Below are 24,696 nucleotides of genomic sequence, written 5' to 3'. Positions count from 1 at the left end.
TTCTCACTCTATTTATGAGATCATTTTAAAGGAATAAAGCTGACCCAAGAAAATATTATCAATAATAAAAAGGAATGACATCATGTACAAGGAATTCACATACCACAGAGGGTTTACAAGTGTGTATGTTAGAGAGTGAGACTGTAGTGGCTATAAAATGTCCCTCTGAATTCTAGAGTGATGATTTTTACTCGTCATTAGTTCTTATTTGTATAGGTCCATCCTCAGTCCTTTACAGAAATGTAGTGAGAAAAGGCCCTGGCCTTGAAGCTACAAGCTATGCATAATTATTAATTTGTAGTGAGGTAGTGCCTCGGGGCTCCAACCTGGTGCTGAACATACTCATAGGACCCCTTTGTGATAGTTGCATAAAGCCTAAACCCGGTCAAGTCAATGGAAGGACTCCCTTTGCTTTCAATGGACGTTGGATTTGTAAACATAGTAAGCGAAAGTCCCAAAGCCTGATCCATCTACTGTCTATGTGCACAGATGCCCATCCCTCCGATCATCGGCATGTCTGAGCGGGACCCTTCTCTTGAGTGTCTCTATCAAATATATACATATCCCAGAGAGCAGCATAATTCTGTCTCTTCTGCTCCTCCTAGGTTCACTGCTCCCCACGCTGCCCTAACATGACATAATCAGCTGTATGCTCTTAGTCAATAACACCCTGCCTTCTTCATATGGCCCCACTCAAGTCTAGTGGTCCGTCCTGCCTTTACTGCTAACACCAGCCTGATCCTCAGGGTTGCCTCTGGTGCCAGCCAGCAAATGAGGCTTACAGTAGTGATGGCATGGTTCTCCTCTCTGATCGGCACAGCCAATCCCAGCTCCAGCACTGGGGTCCAGTCTCCCACAGGTGCAGATGTGGGTGAAGGAGCTGTGGAAGCAGGGAGAGAGGGATATCAGCACTGAGACCCGATACACAGGCCTGATAGCAGAATTATAGGCCCTAATTTGCTCCCATTGACCTCAGTTGGAACAGGCCCACATGCTGCAGTACTGACATAGACGAGAAGTTATATCAACGGAAAGGAGATATGCAGCGGGCTTAAGAGCTACTATTTCCACACATGAGCGTGCGATGAAACAAGCATGTTTTTTCCTACTCAACAAATGCTAAAGGGTCCTTAGTTATTGTATAAAGCATTTGACTACAGCATGATGCTGGATAAAGTTGCACGCACAATTTTTTTTCTCCCTGTATCACATGAAAGGAGCGCTGCTGTGTTGCATTTAGTGCAGCTGTCAGGGAAATGCAGGCAAGGCCAAAGGTCCCTTTCCCAAGAGAAGTTCCAGTTGGCTTCCTTGTCAGAGTTGCCGTCAGATGGGAGGGAAGCAGCACTGCTGACAGCTGTTGTTCTGGGGGCTTAAGCACTTGCGAGGGACTGTGTGTCTCATGGCAAAGTCAGGCCATGTTACCGTACTTATAAATCCCAGTCATGAAGCATCTGCAGCGCCTAACCTGTGTTCCTTGGCCGTGTGTGAACGTGCAAGCTGAGCCAGGGGGTTTACACCAAATAGAGGGGGGGGAATCAGAGAGAGAACACAGAAAACACCTTAATTCTTCTTTGCCACATGTTTATTCTAAATTCCAAACTTCACCGTTTTCTGGCTTAACATCCTAGGGGGGCTTACGCTGCTTGAACGATGCGCTCGGCCACCAGCAGCCTCCACTTTCTCCATAGGTTTGAATTTGGCCCGATCTCTCACCCACTGCTCAAGAGACAGAGAGCCGCCTTTGCCTAGGCTGGGATGGGATTTCTGCGCAGCGCTCCCATTGGTGCCAGCAGGCAGTGCACGCTTTAAATCCCCATGCAGTGAGATCAGCATAGTCCCCTGAGGGGACCTTTGAGACATAAAACAGAATGAAGAGCTGGCAGGGTCGAAGAGTGCCTCTCCTACCCACAGCTGTGGGACCCTCTGCCAGCGAGTCACTGAAGATGGTGTGTTGTTCAAGCGCTGGGTACAGCGTCTGCTGCACATCACATTCATCACAGCTGAGGGTTATTTTAAATAATAATTTAAAAATATCTTGGCAGGGCAAGGCTGCAAGGACACTGCAAAGGACCCTTCTCTAATGCATTACCCTCAGCACTGTAGGGCTACAATCCTTTTTTCCCTGGTTTACAACTGGTCTCCCCTTAGCAACATGTAACCAGCAAAACAAAATACATGAAAAAGGCAGGAGTGGGCAGCTGCTGGGCCGGTGGCGCCGTGGTTAATGCTCCACATGGCCTCATGAGACCAGGCTCCGGTCTGTTCATGTCATCTCATTCTCCAGGCCCACTGGGACAGGGAGTGTTATTGTGTCAGCAGCACACGCAGATGAAGACGAGCCTGCCTCTTCGTAGTAAGCCCTGTGGCTGCTGTACGTGAAGCGGAGAGGCATGCTGGGAAGCATGGGCCTGATTCACGCTGGCTCTGGGGTAAGGCCATTTAAGACCATTAGGTTAGCTCTGCACAAAACCAGTGCGAGGAAAAGAGTCGAGCCCTTTCCTGTCTGTGATGTTGGGGGGAGAAGATCCTTTGTGTTGAAGGGCGAAGGATGAGGTGAAAAGCGTATTAGCCAGAAAAGGGACTGTAGCAGCCTGTGCAGGAGACAGCTCGTGGGCAGGATGGGTGTCTGATGTGACACTCTTTACGGTGATTTTATTTTCAAAGCCCTCTTTTTCTCCCCGACCTCTAGGGAGGCATCAGGGCAGCACATGTGGATTGACATTCAATAGAAACATAATTTAAAAAACCAGCCTCTTAACATTCAAAGAAATGACAGGGAGAAAAAACAAGCCACCCCCGATCCTGGAAGGATGGGAAATGAATGCTCACTTGTTACTGAGGCTCCTGAAAAGGTGCCCAGCGTAAATTCCAGATGCTGACCAATTCTTCATTCCTTGTATGGGCAAAAGCAATGCTTGTCTTGTGCCTATATTTAATTCCCTTGGAAAAAAAAAGAAAAAAGAAGTGTACTCCCTCTCCATGTCTCTGCCCACTGGCCTCTCTGCCTTGGAGCATTAGACCTGGAATAGAATTGCTAGTAGAAAACAGTGACATTAATAGTCACATCCTCCATTCCCCAAACCTGGCGAGAGCTGAACACGCTTTACCAACATAACCTTGTGCCATTCACAGGAGCTGGGTGGCTAAAGCATTAGTAAAAATGCAGGGGCAGCAATAGACAGTGGACATCTCTCCCGTCCCTCCCCATTATTAACAAATATACCATGTGCCCTGTTCACGCTGCAGCAAACCCTATTGAAGATACTCCTCAAGAAGCAAGGGAAGGAGACCTGATCCTGAGCACCCTTATCACTTCATAAAGCTAGGGGCGGGGATGAGGATGCATGAGGCATGGAGGCCAGACTCAAAAAATAACCAAGTCTTTGAATGGCCCCTCCAGGAATGGAGTGAGCAGCAGCAGGGACTGTGGGAGGGCTAGATATTGCCCCTGTCCATGTGAAGTGAGAGCTTCACCCTGCAGCGCTGTAAATCTGGCACTTTCCACTTCATACAGTACAGACTGACAAGGGCCGCTTGACTTGCAGCAAAGCTTGTTCGTTGTACAAACCTGGGGGCAGGACACTGCAGGGTTTGTTTTACTAGGAAATTCACGGCTTCATTCTATGCAGAGTCGCTGGGCTCATTTATGTATTTGGCTTTACAGAAATACTACAAAGCGTGCGTAGGTGCCCTGGGTATAACAACACCACATGCGTGCAGCGGTAGAGTTGAACATAACCCATGCCCAGTGTGTCCAGCAACTGGGCAACTCCAAGGCTCTTCCCTTGTGAGCAATTTCTCACCTGAACAATTCTCTCTCCCTCCCCACCAGATTTTCAAATGCCTAGCTTTACAACTTGCCTCAAGGATCATCAGATCTGGGCTCTTTCACACCAAAGTGGGAACAAATTCCAAGGCTGTGGGGCCCTCGCAGCAAATGACCAGCCAACAACCCCTTCCTGTTTGGATGATTTATAATTTCTTTAGTGGAAAATGTTTTTCTTTTGTCTGCTCTTCAACCCCGTTTCCCCCAACTGAGCAATCCACGCCACAGAACCCACACACCAACTCAGCTGGTATAAACCGGAGTAACTCCATTAGCTTAAATAGAGCTATACCTATTTACACCCACTGAGAATGTAGCCCTTTTCTTGTTTGTAATTGTGGTTGTCATTCCTGTAGCTTTTGCTTTCCGTATAGAACTGGAGTGCAAGCAGGACACAGAGTGGCCGTTACACACATCACGTGTTGTACAAACCATTCCACTGCCCTTTGGAAGACTGTGACACCACTTTATTAGTAATTCTGGGAGCGTGGAACACTGAAGAACTCTGTTTTGTTTTCTCAAGACTAAATCTGTACATAACAACAAATAAAACAAACAAACAAAGAACCCCAACAACCCAACACAAAGTCTGTTGCAACTTCATATCTCAGTGCGGCATCTGGGTTTAAGGCCATGAAGGGTAACGCTAAACTGGTGAAGAATTTCTGGACATCACAAAATTCCATGTATGGACCTGTTAATTATACTACTGGTTAAACTGAATGCTGGAAAGGACAGGCAAAGAGCACACTGGAGATAATGCTTTAGAAAAAGAAAAGCTGAAATGCAACGGTATGGTGAGCATACAACATCTGCATTCAGCAACTGTTCAAGTACTGCTGTTTCTTATAAATTCATACCTTACTTCTTTAATTTAAATATCAAGTGCTCTGAGATCAACTTTCGAGTTGCCGGGTTTATAATCCAGTATTAAGTGCACACAAGGGAGAGCAGATTTAAAAATATATACATACCCCCCGCACACTGCATTTTATGGACCGTAGCTATCTTAACCAGAGATGAACTGAACTGTGACCAGAGAAGCTCACACAGAGGTAAGGGGCGGCTATCCTGGTTCTACCTGCCCTGGAAGCTGTCAAGAAATCTGGTCATTCTCCCAAGCACCAACTCTGGAAAGCTTCTGCACACAGTCCTGAGTCAGCTGCTGTTCTGACGCCGTCCTTCCCCAGAAGATGCAGGTCTCTTAGAAGCTGGGCGCGGCGGGCTGCTGCCCACAGCATGCTAGGCTACCAAATACACTGTTTCCCCCACCCCAGTGCGGGGCAGGCCTTTGGGGTATATCACGTACAGGCATGTATGCGCTCCAGCTCATCTCTAGCGTGAAGCAGAGCCACTTGGCAGAGGAGACGCTTACAGGAACTTAGACCCATACGGCTGTATTCATATCAAAGCCTGACTGGGTGTGGTCTGTGGTGCCGTGGACCCTCTTGGAACAATTCTTGGATTTGTCACTACTAGCTTCTGCCTTTGGGCACCTCTCCATTTTGCTGTGAGCATTCTGTAGGTTCCCATGGAGGGGGAAGTAAAACGTCCCCTTCTGTTTGCTCACCTTTTTGGATCTCTTTGAAATTTCAGTCTCTCTGTCTTCTGCTGGGAGCCAACATGGTTTTTCCTTGAGGATCCTATCTCGGTCCGGCCGTACACTCCTCAAGAACTTTTTGAAGATGTTGGCCGTGAGGGAAAACTTCCTGTAGAACTCCTGAGACCTGCTGATGGACAGGGAAGTCTCATTCTTCTCCCCCTTTTTATCCAGCTCTGGCAGATCCAACCAGTTCCCAACCAAATCTGCAAAGATATTATCCCCTAAAACCAGAGGCTGCCGGTTCCTGCTCTGAGACATTAGCGAGGAAGTCCAGTCATTGGCCTCATCAGAAACCTGGCATTCTCTGCATCCCAATTTACTCCCACCCAAAGTCTGAGGGATGCTGTCTGACTCTCTGTGAAGCTGGTTCCCAGTTGTGCCCACACTGGCTGACTCAAATTTCCTTGGCGGGCAGTACTCTGCCGTGGTCAGAGCTGAAGAAGGTCTGCTTGTAGGATAACTGTCTTTGCAATAAGCCACGTGTCTGTGGTGGCTACTGTCCGGTAACGTCACGGGGCCAAACCGGCTGGCGGATTGTGGCACCTGGGTGGAGTGTGCAAATGCCATGGGGCTGCACTCCTCCAAAGATCTCCTTCCCAGCAACCTCTCGTTCTGCCTGCTGGCTCTGGGCCCCTCTCTGCCATTTCGACAGCACTGGTGCGGGCCAATGCCTGAAACCTTGTTTCGAGTCTCTGAAATCTCCAACTGCTCCAAAGCTGTCTGGACCTGGAGGAGTTTCAACTCTTGCAGGGCACCCATCATGTAGTTCATCTGTTCATGCAGCCCGTCTCCAACCTCCTTCATGGATAACTGTTTGGGGAGGAAGAGAGGACAGTGAATCAGTGCTTGGAGAAGCCAAGACAAAACAAGTAGGATTTTACCCCTGCAACATATAGGGAAGTAAAAGCTAGGCCATGTTCCCTTTTTATCTTATAAGCTAGACAGCAGCAAAAAGAAGGTCTCTCCTGAAACATGCCCTAATACTGAATTATTCAGACTTAAATGTGCTATCCTTGTCCCTGATGCGCCAGCCATTTCATGGGATAATAAACACACCTTTTTTAGATTCTGAAGAAATTAATTTTTTTTAAAGATTCCAAATCCTCACCTATTAACAAGAACTGAAATAAGCATTTGATTGACAACAAAAATAATGTTTATCTGAATTTCAGTTAATTGCTTAGCAGAACCTCTATTCATGTAACCGAGCATGACAATTCGCTGCATCAATTTTTAGACTTAGTCTGCAGCTGTTGTTTCTTTCTTGCCATGCAAACAACTGAGACTAGAAGTGGGTGCTCTGAATTTATAAATGAACCAGCCTTTGACTGACTAGTTTCTGTAACATGTTATAATCAAAAACAAAAAATATTAAAAAAAAAAATCACATTGGCACTCTGTAATATGTCTTAATGCTTTTGTTATAGTACCCTAATTATAGGTTGAGAAACACAGGTACCAGCATGGAATGAAGTCCTAGAAATCTGAACAGTAATATTGAAAAAACAAATAAGTAATCACAAATTTATTTGATGAAAAATCAATTATTTTGGCTTCCAAACTAGATCCATCATTCACACTTGTGTTTTATCTTTCTACTTTAATAGAAAGGTTAACTCTCCATGTTAACCTTAAAATATGCTAGTTATTTTCCAAAGTCTCTAATTTGCCCTCTCCCCTTTCATTCTGTTGCTCTCCTTCACTCTTATGTGGGATCTGGATCATATTCCCAAAGCGGCATCATAAAACAAATGGGCTATACTTTCCAACAGCTGCTACCATTTTTTCAGAGGACAGGGGCGGGGGGGAGGTGGTTTGCCAGGCTGGAGGCAAAGATATGTCACACGGATGTAAAGAGGTTGGCAGAAGGGAGTATAAATGTCTCAGAAAAGCTCAAACCTAAAAGTTCTTAAGTATACAGTTTAAAAAGCTGATCACAATCTTTGCATGACAAGCGTTCTCGTAATATGCTGCTTTCCTTTAACACCTGTACACATGAGTGGCTGTACATTACTAAGCAATTGGGGGTGAAGGCAGGGAGGAATAATTTTTGCTACCTTGACTCAGTGTTTGTTTGTAAGCAGAGAACTGCAGGTTCTCACCAGGGGTAAGAAAGGCTATTAAAACACTGCCACTCTGTAATAACCATACTGCAAAAGTGGAAATCCCCATACCACATGTTCCAGGCACAAATCTCCATCCAAGTTTCAAAAATCAGACTCTCAGAGTTAGTGGAAGTCTGACACCTATTTCTGGAGCTTCATGCTCAAGAGGAGAAGCATATTCACCTGCTAGAAAGGATATCTGGCTGTGAAGTTATGGAAAAGCTCTCTGTTCCAACCTCTGATTACGTTGACAAGTCGAGTCTCCCTTACAGGCTAAGGTTACTAGTATCTGCAAAATAAAGCTACATCTGCACATGGGTGCAAGTAACGCCCACACTTTTACACTAAAAGAGCTCTTGTGCTACCAGTACAAAACCTGGGACCATATGTGCCATAAGCCTCAGACAAAACTATCACCTTACCTTTCCAGATTTGCTGTAATGCTTCTTGTCCTAACCTTTCTTGCCTTATTAATGGAAGTTGTTTTTATCTGCGGCTTTGCAAAGCTGGATTTGGAGCCAGCTTGGACCCTCACTGGATACTTCGCATCAAATCCCCTCGCAGGCAAAGTGGTGTAATCAAGCAGTGATGAGTGACAAGGGTCCTGCAGTAATGACTAGACTGGTCAAAAAGACAGCATATGCTCGACGGCTGTGCTGTTCACTTCATTGATTCAATTAACTCCCCCATGATGGGTGGTATGGTTACAATGCATGCCTCATCCGACAGGAACCATTAATATTTCAGAGGCAGCATTTACCATCACTGTGTTCATTTCACCCATGGGCCCCTTCCCCTGTGAGTGCCTGGGATTCAGAGCCGGTTGAAAAGCAAGTTCAGTATTTTTTTTGTTTGGTTGGTTTTGGTAAAATGTTTGTCATGGAAATTTCAACAAGTTTTGAGCCACTCGAATAGGGTACACACAAAATGCTTCTCAGCCACTGTGGGGCTAGTGTAAATTGTCAGAGCTCCTCCGACTTCAACTGGACTATATATATCAGCAGAGGGCTATGCCCCTCAGAAACCGCTTCAGCCACCTTTGAGGTAGGTTCATACCAACCCCATTTTACAGATAGACAAACAGAGGCACAGTGAGGCCAATGTTACTGCTTATCTATCTTTGGTACTTCTATGGTGTCTCTCCACTAATGTTACAGTTACACCAGGGAAGAACATACCCCAACACTCATTTGGCCCAAGGACCTCTTGATGCCAAATGGTGGAGGGCACCAGGTGTGCATACGGGGGTTACAGGGATCCCCTGAGTCTGGCATCTACATACTAGTTCACCAAAGAGTGTTATGTAAGGTATCCACTGTGTGCCTGTGTCACACTGGTCCTCACAACCATTGCAAACCCTATGTATAGACAACATGAGAAGAGTTATGTACAGAGTCTTAAGGTCTGTGGGCCTGGTCACCAAAAGGTGAGAAACAGGTTTCTTACAGGCAGAATATGATTATCTATTGGTGTGTCTACATGTGATTGGGTACTGTATATTTCGCAATGAGCCCCTATTTACAGTCTGAGCAATATGCTCATCAAGCAATTGCAAAGTCTTGAGGGCAGGTCCTAGACAGGAAAACACAAGGAGAGTGGGGATTACCCTGTTTGCAAGTGCAGACAATGGATTTTTGGACTATAACTGTAGGGACAGAGACACATGCTGGATCTTTCCACTGAGGAGTGGCTTAGTCTCTCAGTGCCTCAGTTTCCCATCCATACAATGGGGATAATGCCCTACCCTACTGCACAGGGGTGTTGTGAGGATGGCTGCTCTGCTACTACAACAGTGGGGGCCAGTATTTACTTATGATAGGTAAGTGCTGTGGTTCTGTATAGTGTACAAATAGTTTGTATATAGTAGTACAGAGTAAACTCTGTATAGTATACAAATAAATAACAGCAATAACTCCATTTGCAAAGGGTACTCCTTCCATTCCAGAAAAGTTTTTCTTAGCGTTTGCCACAAACCTAAATCCAAGAGGCTGCCCCAACCTTGATGATACATCTAACAAAGCCTCGTGGGAACGCACTTCCCAGGCTGATGGACCTTGTTCTTGATGACAGCTTCCACAAATGCACCTGCAGCAGAAAATTTAGTTGCAAAACCCATAAATAAATGATCGCAAGCAGGAACTGCTTTTATTTTTTGAGTGTTATATAAACCAGTGCAACCATTGTTACATAAAGTGCGTGGTCAACAAAGCGGCCTTGAGGTCCAATCCATGCCCATAGCTTGGTACATGCAGCAGCATTTACAGGAGAATTTCCTTACATCTCTTTCCAAACTCTTGGGGTGTTTATACAATAGCAGGTGGCTGGGGCTGATGGGGATTAGCCACTGACTCTTTTAGGCCTGAATGGACTCACCTCACCAAAACAAGAACCCCACAAATTTAAACATGGGGCCCCAGGAGCCTCAAGCCATCCAGAACTGAATTATGCATCAGTCTGTCTGTACAGAGTCAAATTTTGTCTGCGTTGCTCCCATATGTCAGTCCCACTGAAGTTGCAAGGACTACTTGCCTGCTTAATGCAAGCAGGGTTTGGCTCACGGTCATTACAATATTTTTCCCATGGCAGGGAAAAGGTGAGTACCAGTAAAACCAAAGTGTAAGTCCAGGTTATTCCAGCACTAAGCCTGCACCTGCTGCTCAGACACTAGGGTACGCCTTTATTTTACATTACTTTATTTTCACCCATCAAACCCAAGAGTCAGGTTAACTCCTGTGTGCTGAACAAACTGTGTCTGTGAGCACACTCAGTAAGTGTGTTCCCCAAACATTTGCACTTCCAAACTGCTGCATAGTGTTTAGCAGTTGCTGGGTTCCACCCTGTGACAGCTGTATTTCAGTGGCTGGGTGAAAGAATTCCTGTGTATAGTTTACCCCATAAGTGTATAAAGCATATTAGTCTAAAAGCACTATGTAAATGTAAGATGTTAGTATGCTCAGGTCCTGGGGTCTAATATGTGAACTGGACAAAGTACTGTATAAACAGAAATGCAATCCTTTGGTGGATCAGTGGATAGCCAGAAAAGCAACACACTAATGGGCTTATGTACATCTCATATACCACTACTATTTTACATAAAACAAAGCCAAATGCCTCTGTGCAAAGGATGGGTAAGACACTTGCCGGTTAAGGGGAGCAAGAAAAATGTGAAATTCATTTGTCATCTCTCACTTAAAAAAAAAAATCTGTTAAACATTTTGGGAACTAACATTTTTCTACTCATGTCTGAATTCACAAGACTGCTCTGGAATCCAAATCCAACTAAGCCCCTTGAGCCAGAGTTGTTTGTATTTCCAGTTCATCTCCACATCCGGGTTGCCCAGGACTACGGCAATATTTGGTGATGACCGGGGGAGAAAGAAAAAAAAAAAGAACAGATAACATCTTCCAGCTGACTGGAGAGACGTGAAAAGAAGGTCTCTGGATGTGTTTGGGATAATGAGGAGGATGACAGATGTCCAGCTCTTAGGTAGAAGAGGTATTGTGAGAGGAAGTTATTGCTGAGGGGAAAGGAAAGAAGGAATTGCAGTGACAGCTCTTAATAATCAGGTTGATAGGCAACAGAGCCAGCAACAAACAAATCTGGTATTTAAAGAGAATGAAATAAGAGAGAAAAATTACTTTAGAACTGCTGAACTGATTAGATAGGTTCTGTGTTTTCCTTTGGAACGCTGACAAAATTATTTTTTAGTGAGCCTGGATTCTTACCTCAGGCACAGTTCGTCAGTGGGAGTTTATTTTCACGGTGATTTGAGAAGGATTTTTTTCATGTTGGGTTTATGCCTTGTTCTGTTGCCTTATGATGGATGCAGAAGGCACACAAGGGCTTTTTTATTTCTGCTTGTGTGTTATCATGCAAATATTGGGAATTTCAAATCCCTTGGTCCCTGATATCACAGGAGAAACTCTAGGAGTTCTCGGGGATGTTGACTGTGAGATTACAGCTAATTTGAAGGGAGGTGGAGAAGAGGGGATGAATCTTTAACTAAGGCATTTTTCATGTTAACTACGCATGAAATAACAATAACAAAAAACAACAACAACAAAACCAGTTTCAAACAATTTGACTAAAATTTTCCTCTCTCTTTCAGTTGCTTAACTTTCACTCTATAGGCTCTTGTGATGTCATCGTTTTGCTAGTTCTCCAGTCAACACTGAATCTTTCAGGGCAGATAAGACCCAAATTTCTAGTGTAAAAAACAAAATCAAACGTTAAAAGTAAATAAACAAACAGATAAAAAAGAACTAACTCTCAAGCCTTCATTATTCATTGTAAAGGAGCTAGAAAGGGCACAAGGCCAATTTTTATTTCCTTTGTAGATCAGCAGGATTTGCCCCCCTATTCTGCCTTTCCTGCACCTGGAGTTCTGGTTTTGGGCCCTGAATGTATGCAACAGGCTGGGTGTGATTCCAAAACCATTTACTGCTTTCCCAAGACCACTTACTTCACCCAAGGCTCTGGGCTCTCAGAGCTAAACAAACCAGACACAGTCTCTGGGATTCATCTCAGAAATAAACTAGTAAACAAAGTCTTTCATTGCTTTTCCCCCTTCGACTGAGCAGCTGTTAGTAGCAGGAAATCAGCAGACGGAGTTCCTTCCTGCTGCCTGGACCCAGTGCAATGCTGAAGAAAGAGGTTCCTTGACACACCATGGATGACTACACAAAATTAATAATAGCAAGGATGGTCAAGTCTCAAAGGGGCCAATTCATCCTTGCTTCTGAGCAGAGTGCAATGTAAGAGTGAGGTGGAGGTGCAAATGAGGACATATGTTTCCCTGTGTTGAAACTGCGAGGGGCTGCTTCAGCCATTGGGGTTGCATAAATTTTGCCCAGGCTATAACATGCCCTATGAGCTATTGCAGAAGCTGGGAATAGATAAGAGTAGAGGAACATCCCGGCTATACCCTGCTCCCTCCCACATGTGCCCCTCTGGAAGATGTAGAGCCAGCTGTGCCAAATCTATGTCTGTCAGGGAATCCCCTGCATCAGGGAATTCAGCCAAAGGGTTCTAATCCCACCTCCACATAGGAGAATCCACCAAGGATTTACCTTTTAGTCCCAAGAATCAAAGGTATTTAAAGGTTGACATCACACTGCTAAGCTACAAACCACCTTTCTGTGACCTACAAGGAATGGCTCCAACAGACTGGCTGATTCAGCTTTCCGCCTGTCTCAACTTACCCCTATGCAGATCTTTTCTGTTCAAACAGACAGGTCTCTTTCTCTCTCAGCACTTCACAGCTATTGACCCAGCTCCCACAGTGAGAAGCACTGGGCGAATAAAGCCAGATGGAAGTTCCAGCCCAACTTAGCTGTGTTCCTCCTGTCTGTGGAGAGTAACGTCTCTGGGTGACAAAACTTTCCTTATGTACCTCTCAAGTAAAAATTCCACTAGGGGCTGCTTTTGGTTTCTTCCGTAAAACATTACCACATAGCAGGAACTGCCACATTAGCTTTAGATATTGAGTGATGTGGAGGAGAAGGATAAATGTCAGGGGAAGGAGAGGAGAGTGGAGACAGGGTCACTGGCGCATGGTATTTCTTTGCTGCAAAACCAGGTGTATTCCTCATTCAGGTTGAAAACTGCAGTGAAGACATAGCAACGCGGGTTTTAATGCAGCTCGAGTTAAAATCTAGAAGGCAGCCTAGGGTTGAAGTTGAGCTGCTAACTTGAGTTAAAACCCAGCTGCCTTGGAGTCACTGCTATTTTAACCTGAGTTAGCCCAACCCCAGTTAAGAGCACACCCTTTTCTTCCAGTGAAGACACACCTTCAGAATTGCTATGTGGACTAGGGCTGGCTGGGGGGGAGGAATTATTGGGGAGTGGAATTCCCCCAAAAATATTTTCCCTCCAAATATTTCCACAAAAATTGCAGCTTTTTGATGATAAGTCAAAGAATTTTCACTTTTTGGAGTTCCCTCCCCCCTCTTCTATTTCCTCCCCTTCCCTCTCCCATTCCCCCACCTCATTGTCACTGAAGAAGTTGAAGAAAAAAAAGGGGGGGGGGGAGGGGCGAACAAAAATAAAGTTTGATGTCTCTTTGAAAAACCCCAACATTTCCACCACATCGTCCGTCTGCCTACGGAAAAGCCATTTTCACTCTGCTCTAGTGCCTTGCATCCTCACCCATGACTTGGGCTCCTGTTGCTAGGTAACACAAATAATGAGGTAAGGGGTTGGATCTAGAGGGCGGCTAGGGGGGGCAGGGGTAAGGTAAGCACTTTGCCCTGGCAGGGTGTGTCAGTGGGTTGGAGTGGGAAATATATTTGGCAACAAGACGTGCATAACAATCAGGTCCTGAGACCCTGTCTATCTATCTTAAATACTTCTATGACCCCCATCACCACTGTATTAGAGCACCTCACGATCCTTAATGTATTTTTCCTCACAGCATGCCTGGGAGGTAAGGCTGTGCTATTATTTTAGAGGGGAAACCGAGGCACGGAGAGACTAAATGACTTGCCTAAGGTCACAGAGGAAGCCTGTGTAGGGAACAGGGTACTGAACTTGGGTCTCCTGAGTCCCAGGCTACTGCCCAAACCAATGGATCATCCATCCTTCCTTCCTTCCTTCCTCCCTCCCAGGAGCTTACTGTGGGACTGGGTTTGAGACCGTGGCAAGACCTTATTTCTTCTGCCCATCCTCCTGTTTCCTCATTTTCCATCATAGCCCGCATGTTGCATTGTGCCCACCATTAGCCGTACACTCTTTGGTGCTAGCATTGTATCTTCCTCTAAGACAAAATGTCTGGAAAGGGCTTTTGGGTGCCACCTCTATACAAATAATAAACAGTGACAACTGAAAGAAGAATTCATGTAGTCACTGAAGACAACAGGCCTTGGGGTACTTCACAGATCCCATTCAAAGATAGCAAAAAGAAAAGGAGGACTTGTGGCACCTTAGAGACTAACCAATTTATTTGAGCATAAGCTTTCGTGAGCTACAGCTCACTTCATCGGATGCATACTGTGGAAAATACAGAAAATGTTTTTATCCACACAGACCATGAAAAAATGGGTGTTTATCACTACTCCCCCCACCCCACTCTCCTGCTGGTAATAGCTTATCTAAAGTGATCACTCTCCTTACAATGTGTATGATAATCAAGGTGGGCCGTTTCCAGCACAAATCCATCTTCTGTATTTTCCACGGTATGCATCCGATGAAGTGAGCTGTAGCTCACGAAAGCTCATGCTCAACTAAATTGGTTAGTCTCTAAGGTGCCACAAGTACTCCTTTTCTTTTTGCGAATACAGACTAACACGGCTGTTACTCTGAAACCATTCCAAGAGAGGAGTCCATTTCCTTTACCTGCCTTTTCTGTTTCAGTTTTGGACTCTTACCCAGGAGCTATACCCTGAAAATTTTGCAAGTGCAGTCAGTAATGCGTGCTGCCATGGCTGTATAGACACTGTTGCAACGGTGGCTAATTGAATTCAATCTAAACTTTACTGGAATGCCTTACTGAGATGGTCTCTCTTCAGGAAGAGACTATTGGGGCATTTTGCAAGCATGACACATGGTTACCAAATCAGGACTCAGTGCGAGACAGGACGTAAAAATAAAAGGGCTGCATTTCATCACTTACATTGAAAGTTCTACTCCTGTGAGACATTCACACCAAGAAACACGAGATTGTTTGCTCTGAGATAAGCTGTTGTAACAGGGAAACCAAACACCGCACCGAATTCTAAAGTTCGATGTTATGTCTGGGTGTGGGAGTGAATGTTAACTTCTAAGTAATATTTGTTGGTTAGATTTAAAAAAATATATTTTCCAGAAAATATTTAGAAACATTCTCTTTTCCCCAAAAATAATCAAAACACACACAAAATTAGATTGCAACTGCTTCTAGTGTTTTCAGCCTACACCATAAGCCTGACCTCGTTTTCAGTTACACCAGTGTAACTAGTTTCAGAGTAACAGCCGTGTTAGTCTGTATTTGCAAAAAGAACAGGAGTACTTGTGGCACCTTAGAGACTAACCAATTTATTTGAGCATAAGCTTTCGTGAGCTACAGCTCACTTCATCGGATGCATCCTGTGGAAACTGCAGAAGACATTATATACACAGAGACCATGAAACAATACCTCCTCCCACCCCACTCTCCTGCTGGTAATAGCTTATCTAAAGTGATCACTCTCCTTACAATGTGTATGGTAATCAAGGTGGGCCATTTCCAGCACAAATCCAGGTTTTCTCACCCCCCCCCCCTTTTTTCCAAAAACCACACACACAAACTCACTCTCCTGCTGGTAATAGCTTGTCCAAAGTGACCACTCCCCTTACAATGTGTATGAAAATCAAGGTGGGCCATTTCCAGCACAAATCCAGGTTTTCTCCCCCCCCAAAACACACACACACAAACTCACTCTCCTGCTGGTAACAGCTTATCCAAAGTGACCACTCTCCCTACAATGTGCATGACAATCAAGGTGGGCCATTTCCAGCACAAATCCAGTTTTTCTCACCCCCCACCCCCATACACACACAAACTCACTCTCCTGCTGGTAATAGCTCATCCAAAGTGACCACTCTCCCTACAATGTGCATGATACTCAAGGTGGACCATTTCCAGCATAAATCCAAGTTTAACCAGAACGTCTGGTTAAACGTTAAGATGATCAAGTGTAACTCTTGACTTCAATGAAGTTACGCTTGAATAGCACTTTATTAAGATCAGACTCAGGCCCATTCATTGTCTTGCACCTTGTATCATGATTTACACCTGTGCAAAGTGGCATCCCTGCTGAGAGTGGAGAACTCTGATTTGGCAGCACATTTCACCCACTTTGCACAAGTGTAAAAAGACTTTGCCAGGTGCAAACAGCGGAGAATCAGGCTCTATAAAAGCAAAGTATCTTTTTAACCTGGCTCCTACCTAGGGCCTAGGTCTGAAGGGATAGAGGTTCTGAGAAGGATGTTTTACAGTGGTAAAAATCACACCAGGCCACCCCTTTCACAGGATAAAAGTTGCATTTGGAATGGATTAGCTACCTCTCCATTGCATGAATGTTTCTGCGTCTTTCCGACGGATCCTCACAACTAGGTGAGTGTAACTTTTCTAGAGCTTGCAGATTTTTTTAAATAGGATTTAAAAATGTCTGAGGATGCTGGCAGCTTTTTCCCATTAACACTACATCAAAACCTTCAATAATAAATATCTGCACAAATTGTACTTACCTAAGTCATTTACAAAGCCTCCACATCTGTATTCTTCTCAGTCCCTATTTCTATGGCCCCATCTTGCTGCAGTTCATTGGCATTACTACTGAATTTATGGGCAGGAAATTGGAAAGATCCTAGTTTGTTTTCTTTTTCCATAAGCGTGAATAGCATTTTTTCCCATGGTTTTCAATGTCACAACTGAACTTATGAGCAGAAATTAACCCAATAGGGGTTTGCATTTGGTTTTACTATTCAGCTCTGCTGACTGAGGGCCAAATGGAACACATGCATATACTGGGGCAGAACGTAACCTGAAATTGCTACTTACAATGACCTAAGTAAGCATCACTATTCATTCCTAATAGCCACATAAACCCCAGCTGCAACCTAATGGTAAAATCCCATCAAGATACCTCACAGCTTCCTAGTGGAAGAATGACTTATTTTTATTGCAGTGGGGCCTAGAGACTCATGTCCCATTCTACCAGGTGTCTGTGCAACCCTATAAGAAGGAAACCATTTCTGCCCAAAAGAACTTACAGTCTAGAACTTAGGAACCCCAATCATGGACCAAGACCCCTTTGCGCTAGGTGCTGTACAAACACAGAACAGATGAGAAAACTATGTGTAGTGCTCAGAGCAGGAGACTGGAATCAGGAGTCCTGCTTTCCAGATTGCTGGCTGGTTGTGGGTGTGACCTTGGGAAAGCCAGCTCACCCCTCTGTGCTTCCACTTATCCTTCTGCTAAATAGAGTACTCCACAAAGGCACTGGAAGGCTCAGGCCCAGCTCTAGATCCTGGGGGCCCACTGGAGTCTGTAGAAGTTTTGCTATCTGCTTCAACAGAACCTGGAGTAGGCCTGTAATGTGCTTTGAGATCCTCTTAGGAGGGGCTCTATAGACTGGTGCAATGCCAACGCATTTTAATCCAGAACTATCAAATAATAACAATAATACCTAGCTCTTATGTGGCATTTTTTTGTCATCCCCTCTCAAAAAGGCTAGAGTGGAACTGGAAAAGGTTCAGAGAAAGGCTACAAAGATGATCAAGGGTATGGAATGGCTTCCATGGGAGGAGAGACTAAAGAGACTGGGACTGTTTTGCTTACAAAAAAGGTGATTAATGGGGAATATAACAGAGGTCTATAAAATCATAACTGGTGTGGAAAAAGGAACTGAGAAGTGTTATTTACTCTTTCCCACTGTACAAAAACCAGGGGTCACCTGCTTAAATCAAGGCATCAGGTTTAAGACAAACAAGAGGAAATACTTTTTCACAAAATTAACCTGTAGAACTCATTGCCAGGGGACGTTGTGATGGCCAAAAGTATAACTGGGTTCAAAAAATAACTAGATACGCTCATTAAGGATAGATCCATCAATGGCTATTAGTCAAGATGGTCAGGGATGTAACACCATGCTTGAGGTGATCCTAAACCTCGAGTGCTAGAAGCTAGAAGGACAAGACGGGTGGATCACTGCAAAACTGCCCTGTTCTGTGTGCACTACCCCTGAAGCTCTGGTACTGGCCACTATCAGAAGACAGGATACTGAGCTAGATGAATCCTTGGTCTGACCCAGTATGGCTGTTCTTAAACCTCAAAGTGCTTTCAAAGGAGGTAGGTACCATTCTCTGTTTTACAGATGGAGAAACTGAGGCACAGAGGGACAAGGTAACTTGCTTGTTGTTGCCCTGTAGGCTAGCGACAGGGCTGGGAATAGAGCCCAGGTCTCCTGAGCTCTAGTTTGGCCCTATAACTGTGGGGCCACACTCCCTGCTTTATAATGAATGGAAGTGTCAGCTGAGACTACCCTGACTTTGTAACACTTGCGTGTGGAATATTCAGATTCTCTGAATGAAATCCACTTTGAAGGCACACTAGACATGCCAGTGACTATTCGCTTATGATGGAAAATACACAACTGGAGTATGAAAGAAACTTCTCACTGACTGAATCAGATTGGGTTTATCTTTGAGAGTCACAACCATGCCAGAGCTTTGAACATGCATTCTCGGAGGTTAACATGAAAACCGATTTAAGCATGTCCAGATCCAAGCTCAGGGTGTGACCGCTGCCTGGCCTGGCACTGTTACAGCATGTGAAAGGCGCCATTGACAGTGTGTGCTTTGATGCACAGGCTAGCAGTGGAAACACTTTGGAACACCTGCAACCCAAACCAAACACCAATTATTTGTAATCAATTTATTTATTTTTACACCCAAAGAGAAAAAAGAACTGGAATCCATGAATCACTGGGACAGACAAGCTGGCACTGCGATTGGATTTCATTTTTAGTTAACCTCCCCTACATGAAACTGGGAACTCTGCCAATTTCTTTCCTTTTTTTTTTTTTTAACTTCTCTCAAAACCAGTCAACGGCTGAAATAGTTTATACAAAGACATATTAAGCTTCAGCAGATCAAACTGTCTCAAGCTTTCCCCTAGCTATATGAACCAGACTGAACAAGATTTGGTTCTTTAAATGAGCCTTCTTTACAGGACCTCTCGACAATGTTACATTTATTCCTTCCCTCACTGTTTGACACGGAAAAGAACTGCTTGCTGTGTATCATGCAAATCAGCATGTTACCATATTCAAACTGGTGCCATAAAATTGGATTCCTACTTAACCACAGATAGAGTTCTCTTTGTCCTTATTTGGTAGTATAAAGGGACCTTCCCCACCCTCTCCATGGGGTTTGGTTCTGGTGCATTAATATCTGGAGCCATGACCTGCCTGGTAATGAAGAAAGTGGTGAAGAAGTCAGGGTCAAGAGATTCAATTCCTGTCCACCATTAAGCCCAGACAGTTGCAGCTGTTTATTAAACTGCTTGCCTGCTTTTAAGGGAAAGCTTACTTATTTTAATCCCAGGCTATAAGGAAGGGTATTGATTTAAAATATTTATTGTTGGGGATGTAATTTATGATGGTTTTAATTGATACAAGTCTACCTTAGTAAATGTACTTTTCAGCTCAGCTGCGCTGTCATTATTAATTTTGTAAGCAGAAGGTTTGCCGTATTGGCATCAGGGGTGGGCAATAATTTTCGCAGGGGGGCCACTAAATGCATTTTGGTAAGTCGTCATGGGCCGCACATTTCTACTATATTAATGGAGGGGTTGTGGGGTCTGGGAGGGAGTTTGGGTACAGGAGGGGGCTCTGGGCTGGTGCAGAGTGTTGAGGTGCAGGAGACGGTGAGGGGTGTGGGCTCTGGGATGGAGTTTGATGCAGGAGCGTGCTCTGGGTTGGGGCTGGGGATTGGGGTGCAGGAGGGGGTGCAGGGTCTGGGAGGGAGTCTGGGTGCAGGAGGGGGTTCTGACCTGGGTCAGGGCGTTGGGGTGCGGGGGGGGGGGTGGTGCAAGGTGCAGGCTCTGGCCCGGAGGTGCTTACCACAGGCGGCTCCCAGATGGCAGCGCAGCAGGGCTCAGGCAGGCTGCCTGCCTGCTGTGGCCCCAAGCTGCTCCCGGAAGCGGCCGGCTGCTGCTGGCATGTCTCTGCATGCCCCTTGGGAGGAGAGGGGCCGTGGGTCTCTGTGCGCTGTCCATGCCCGCAAGTACCTCCCCTGCAGTTCCCATTGGCCAGTTTCTGGCCAATGGGAGCTCTGAGGACGGTGCTGGGGCCGGGGGCAGCACACGGAGCCGCTTCCCCCTCTGCTAGGGGCACGCAGAGACATGCCAGCAGCAGCCGGCCGCTTCCAGGAGCAGCGTGGGGCCACGGCAGGCAGGCAACCTCCCTGAGCGCCCTGCTGCACTGCAGGACTTTTAGCAGCCCGGAGATTGCGAGGGGACAGCCAAAGAGCCTGGCGGGCTGGACAGAAATGTTAGACGGGCTGGATTTTTCCCACCCCTGGCATAGACCGTCTTCAGAGTGGAAATAACATGTAAAGTTATTACAAGAGTAATTAAACACTGGAACAATTTACCAAGGGTCAGGGTGGATTCTCCATCACTGACAACTTTTAAATCAGGATTGGGTGGGTTTTTGCCCCCAAAATATCTTCTCTAGGAATTATTTTGGGAAAGTGTTTAGGCCTGTGAGATCAGACTAGAGGACCACAATGAGATCCCTTCTAGCCTTGAATCTATGAATCTCTCCACCTAATCAGTACCCTACCTAGAGAACTGATTAGAATCTCATGCATTCTAGTACTACTTTGCTCAGAAGAAGGCAGAAGTCCTGACTTGCATTCTGATGCCCTGAGTGTCAGTTACTAAAATAAGTTTGTATCTTAGTGTAATGAAAAATTGGGGAAAACAGCCTGATCCTGCAAAATCTTAAACTTGTGTTTAATTTATGCCAGGTAAGTGGTTCTATTGAAGTTAATGGTCATAACATCACACCTTGTGAGAGAAGTTTATACTAGACATCAGCCTTTGCAAGGCTAAGGCCTTAGTTTATTAATAAACTAATATTAAAAAAATATTTTTGGGACATATTTTCTACCATAAATAGCATTATCCTGTATTACATAAGATGAAGGAGAGGATTTTCAAGTTATCTAATTTTTGGTTTTCATATCAAATGCAAATATCCCTCACACCTCTTGCAAGTAGACTTGGAACCTATCAAGATATCAGGCTCCTACCCCCAAGAAACAGGCATCTGTTCTGAAAGACTGCTTTTGGGGTAAAAACCCAAGGCTAACATTTCAAATGTGGGTGCCTCTTTCATTCAGACTTTAGCTCCTAAATAAAAGTGCTGCTCTGATCTTTGAGACGCTGAGCCCCAGGAGTTCCCACTAATGTCAACAGGGTTCATTTGCATAGCTATTAGCAGCACTGACAATCAGGCTGCTTTTATTTAGAAGCCTAAATATAGATTTAAGAGACTAACGTGAAGCACACAGGTTGAAAAACATTGACCCATGTTTTAAAAAATATCCCTTTCCCATGATCTTGGTAACACCTCAGAGTTCGCTGTGGCATAAAGAAGCTTAATGTGCCGGTCCAGTTCTCCTTTCTGCATTTCACTCAGCTGGTGTAGTGCCAGTGAACTGGTCACTTCCACGTTTCCGTGCCTCGATTCCCTTTCTGGCACAGGTGCCAGCTAAAGCCCAGCTGCAATGTTGCCCAGGACAGACCCCAAAGGGGAATACTTAAATCCAAGCAAAAGGCTTGCAGTGAGATTTGTATTACAAAGCACAAGGGGCTACTTCTACCGATATTAGGTTTGACAAAGTAGATTCTGCCATCCTTACTCATGCTAATCAGCCATACTGAAATGAATTGGGCTACTCGCAGAGCACCATGCTACTCTGTGAGTAAGAGTGGCGAAATCCGCCCAACATTTGGAGGCAAAGCTTGGCCTATGTCCCTTTTAGTATTAGTCATTTTCAAGGAGCCTTCTCTGGCCACGCTTACACAGAGTAACACCATACTCCACAACTGAGCACTAGTTAGAGGTGCTAGGCAGCAGCATGGCAGAATCTAGTCCCATAGGCACAAAAGGTCCCAATCCTGCAAAGACTGGAACAAGTGAGTAACTTTACACACGAGCACTCTGACTTCAATGGGATTGCTTGTATACAGAACGTTGTGCATGTGTCTTTAAATGTTTGCCGTTTTGGAGCGTTATATCTTGGTGCTTGTTATAAACTCCACTTTGAAGCTGAAGATTATGTTGCACTATTAGTCACCTTACTGGTATAAGGAAGTTTGTGTATTTCAACTTCCCACCTGCCATTTTTGCTTTGCTTTCTTTTGTTCTTCTTATTATTTATCGGTATGCCACGCACACACACCCTCTGGCTTCTTAGTGAACTTTCAAACCCACTAATTAAAAACCATCCAATTCTTTCTACTAATCTACCAGTAACAAAAACCAGGGTATCAACATCTTCCTGCTGTGGACAAGCTCAAGCAAGTTTCTGCAAGCAACATAGCCTTCTAAACAGAATCTGTGTGGTGGGGGAGAACGTGAAATAGACTGTGCTAAACAAGACCAGGGATCCCATCCTAAAGAACAAATATTTTCCATTTTCAAAAACCTACAGATTTAGAAATTGCAATTGCACATAGTAGACTCCCATTCAAATAAAGGTACACATCCCATTCCTCTAAACCTCTTCCTGTTGGGACTTCCTGTTTCACTTTCCAACCCTCGCTCGTGTGTACTTTTCTGTGCAAACCACAAAATCACTAGGACTCTAATTTGCTTTGAATTTTATTTTTCGGAGACAGCTGGTTTAACAACATCTGACCAATCAGAAGCTAAACTCTGCCCTTTGATTTTATACCGATGCAAACTGGAGTAATTCCACTAGGGTCAATGGAGATTTGCAAAAATATCATATGAGGAGTGCTAATGTGAATCATTACTTTATAAATTCAGCTCCATGTAACTGAGGCTAGGATAGAGGAGAATTATAGGCACCCTTATAATGAGATGAAGTGGCTGGGAAACAGAATGCCTCGGATTATATGCCTGTGCTCTGAAGACTATTCTGATCAGGGATATTCAGTGACAGAAATGCTGGGTTTGTCACGGATGTGTTTAAAACCGTACTGATTAGTTCACGGTTGGGAAGGATGGGGAGGGTAAACAGCAGATCTTACCCAGCAGGTACTGTACAGATGTGTGCATGGTACTAACAGGTTGGGGCGTGAGGTGGTGGGAATCTCTACTTAAAATCCTACAGGCAGAGATGTGTGAGTTGACCTAGTCTGCAGCTATAGTGATTAGAAAGTTCAGCATTGCCCTATAGCTCACCTTCTAAAAATAGTGAATATAAGCAGCTTTAGTATTAATTGGCATACATGTCTGCCTTGGAATATTTAATCTTTAGGGGAATTTTAGTCCTTTAGATTTTAAACCTTCCCTCCCCAGAAAATTAAAAATAAAAAAAAAGGTATCCGAAAATTGTACTGCTGTCATCTGGATTTATTGTTGATCCAAACTGACTGTCAGAGGCAGGAGGGGACATAAGTCCAGGGAGGGGGGGGGGGGCTGACTGGTCAAAAACTGCACTGGGTGTGTGGAGGGCAGGTACATGCCCAGTGGCTGGAATTAAAGAAAGGTCCCCTTCACCTCCCCCACAGGAGGGGGTGGCACGCAAGGAGGTAACCAAGGCCAACATAAGATACATTCTGCTGCAATAAGAACAGGACGACTTGTGGCACCTTAGACACTAACCAATTTATCTGAGCATGAGCTTTCCTGAGCTACAGCTCACTTCATCGGGTGCAATGATGCTCAGACTGAGACACCAGAGCTGCAAGTGGCTCTTGAATGTGTCTCCTGCAGCTCCTGATATAAAAACAATGAGGGATTAATTACCGGAGCAGGATGCTTTCCCTAGGGTATTAACCAATTGTAGAATACTTGCCCAGTCGTTCTGCTGGGAGATGCACAGTAATGAAACAAGGAATTCACACGCTTGTGTCTCTCTTTTGGGGACTGTTGCTTGCAATTTGGCCCCTGAACCGCTCAGGTCTATCGCTGCTCTCGTCTGTTTAGCAAATGACCAGCAAAGCCCTGCCAATGCCCGCAGGTGAAGAGACTCACCCAGCCCCAGCCTGCGTTGTTGAACAGACTGATGCAGGGGACAGGCCGTTTTTGAGGTCCTCGTTTCTCCCCACACAAATCAACCCCTGTCCCCTCCTTTTCCCGGCGGTCCCTTACCAGCTCCTGCTTCAGACGCCGCAGGTAATGATCCATGCTTTTCTTCTCCATCCTCCCAGGTTCAAGTCCGCGTGTGGACACCTCCAGAAGCCAGCGGCGCACCAGGCAGCTCGCCGAGGGCGGAATTCTCCCCGCGCAGCCCCGGGGGTGCCGGAGGCTTCCCGCCAGCGTTTCCAGCGCAACCCTCCCACGCCTCAAAGTTTCTCCCTCTCCCGGGGCTGCGGGGGGCAGCAAACGCAGCCCGGGCTCCTTGCTGGAGCACACGCGCTGCGGGAGTTCGCAAAGGCAAAAGCTCCCGGGGAAGAGGCTCCCCCTCGCCCGGCCGCTCAGGGCGCTTCAGCGAGCCCAGG

General features: G+C 45.2%; 1 protein-coding gene across 3 annotated transcripts; it reads right to left on the bottom strand.

The window, feature by feature from the left end:
• Nucleotides 1–4,278: 4,278 nt before the first annotated feature.
• On the bottom strand, nucleotides 4,279–24,482 carry INKA2 (inka box actin regulator 2). Of its 3 annotated transcripts, XM_084611319.1 has the most exons (3): nucleotides 24,347–24,482; nucleotides 9,509–9,619; nucleotides 4,279–6,239 (listed from the first exon to the last, which is right to left on the bottom strand). In XM_084611319.1, the coding sequence occupies exon 3, from the start codon at nucleotides 6,231–6,233 to the stop codon at nucleotides 5,208–5,210; it is 1,026 nt and encodes a 341-aa protein (XP_084467445.1). In that variant the 5' UTR covers nucleotides 6,234–6,239; nucleotides 9,509–9,619; nucleotides 24,347–24,482; the 3' UTR covers nucleotides 4,279–5,207. The 3 variants fall into 3 exon arrangements, with proteins under 3 accessions (XP_084467445.1, XP_084467444.1, XP_084467446.1); XM_084611318.1 differs by lacking the exon at nucleotides 9,509–9,619 and having other exon boundaries at nucleotides 24,347–24,478; XM_084611320.1 differs by lacking the exons at nucleotides 9,509–9,619; nucleotides 24,347–24,482 and adding an exon at nucleotides 7,957–8,125.
• Nucleotides 24,483–24,696: the final 214 nt, after the last annotated feature.

Source organism: Lepidochelys olivacea (genome assembly GCF_965140295.1).
Source record: "Lepidochelys olivacea isolate rLepOli2 genome assembly, chromosome: 21".
Lineage (NCBI taxonomy): Eukaryota > Metazoa > Chordata > Testudines > Cheloniidae > Lepidochelys > Lepidochelys olivacea.
The sequence above is the reverse complement of the archived record's forward strand: the minus strand, read 5'-3'. Positions and strand labels throughout refer to the sequence as shown.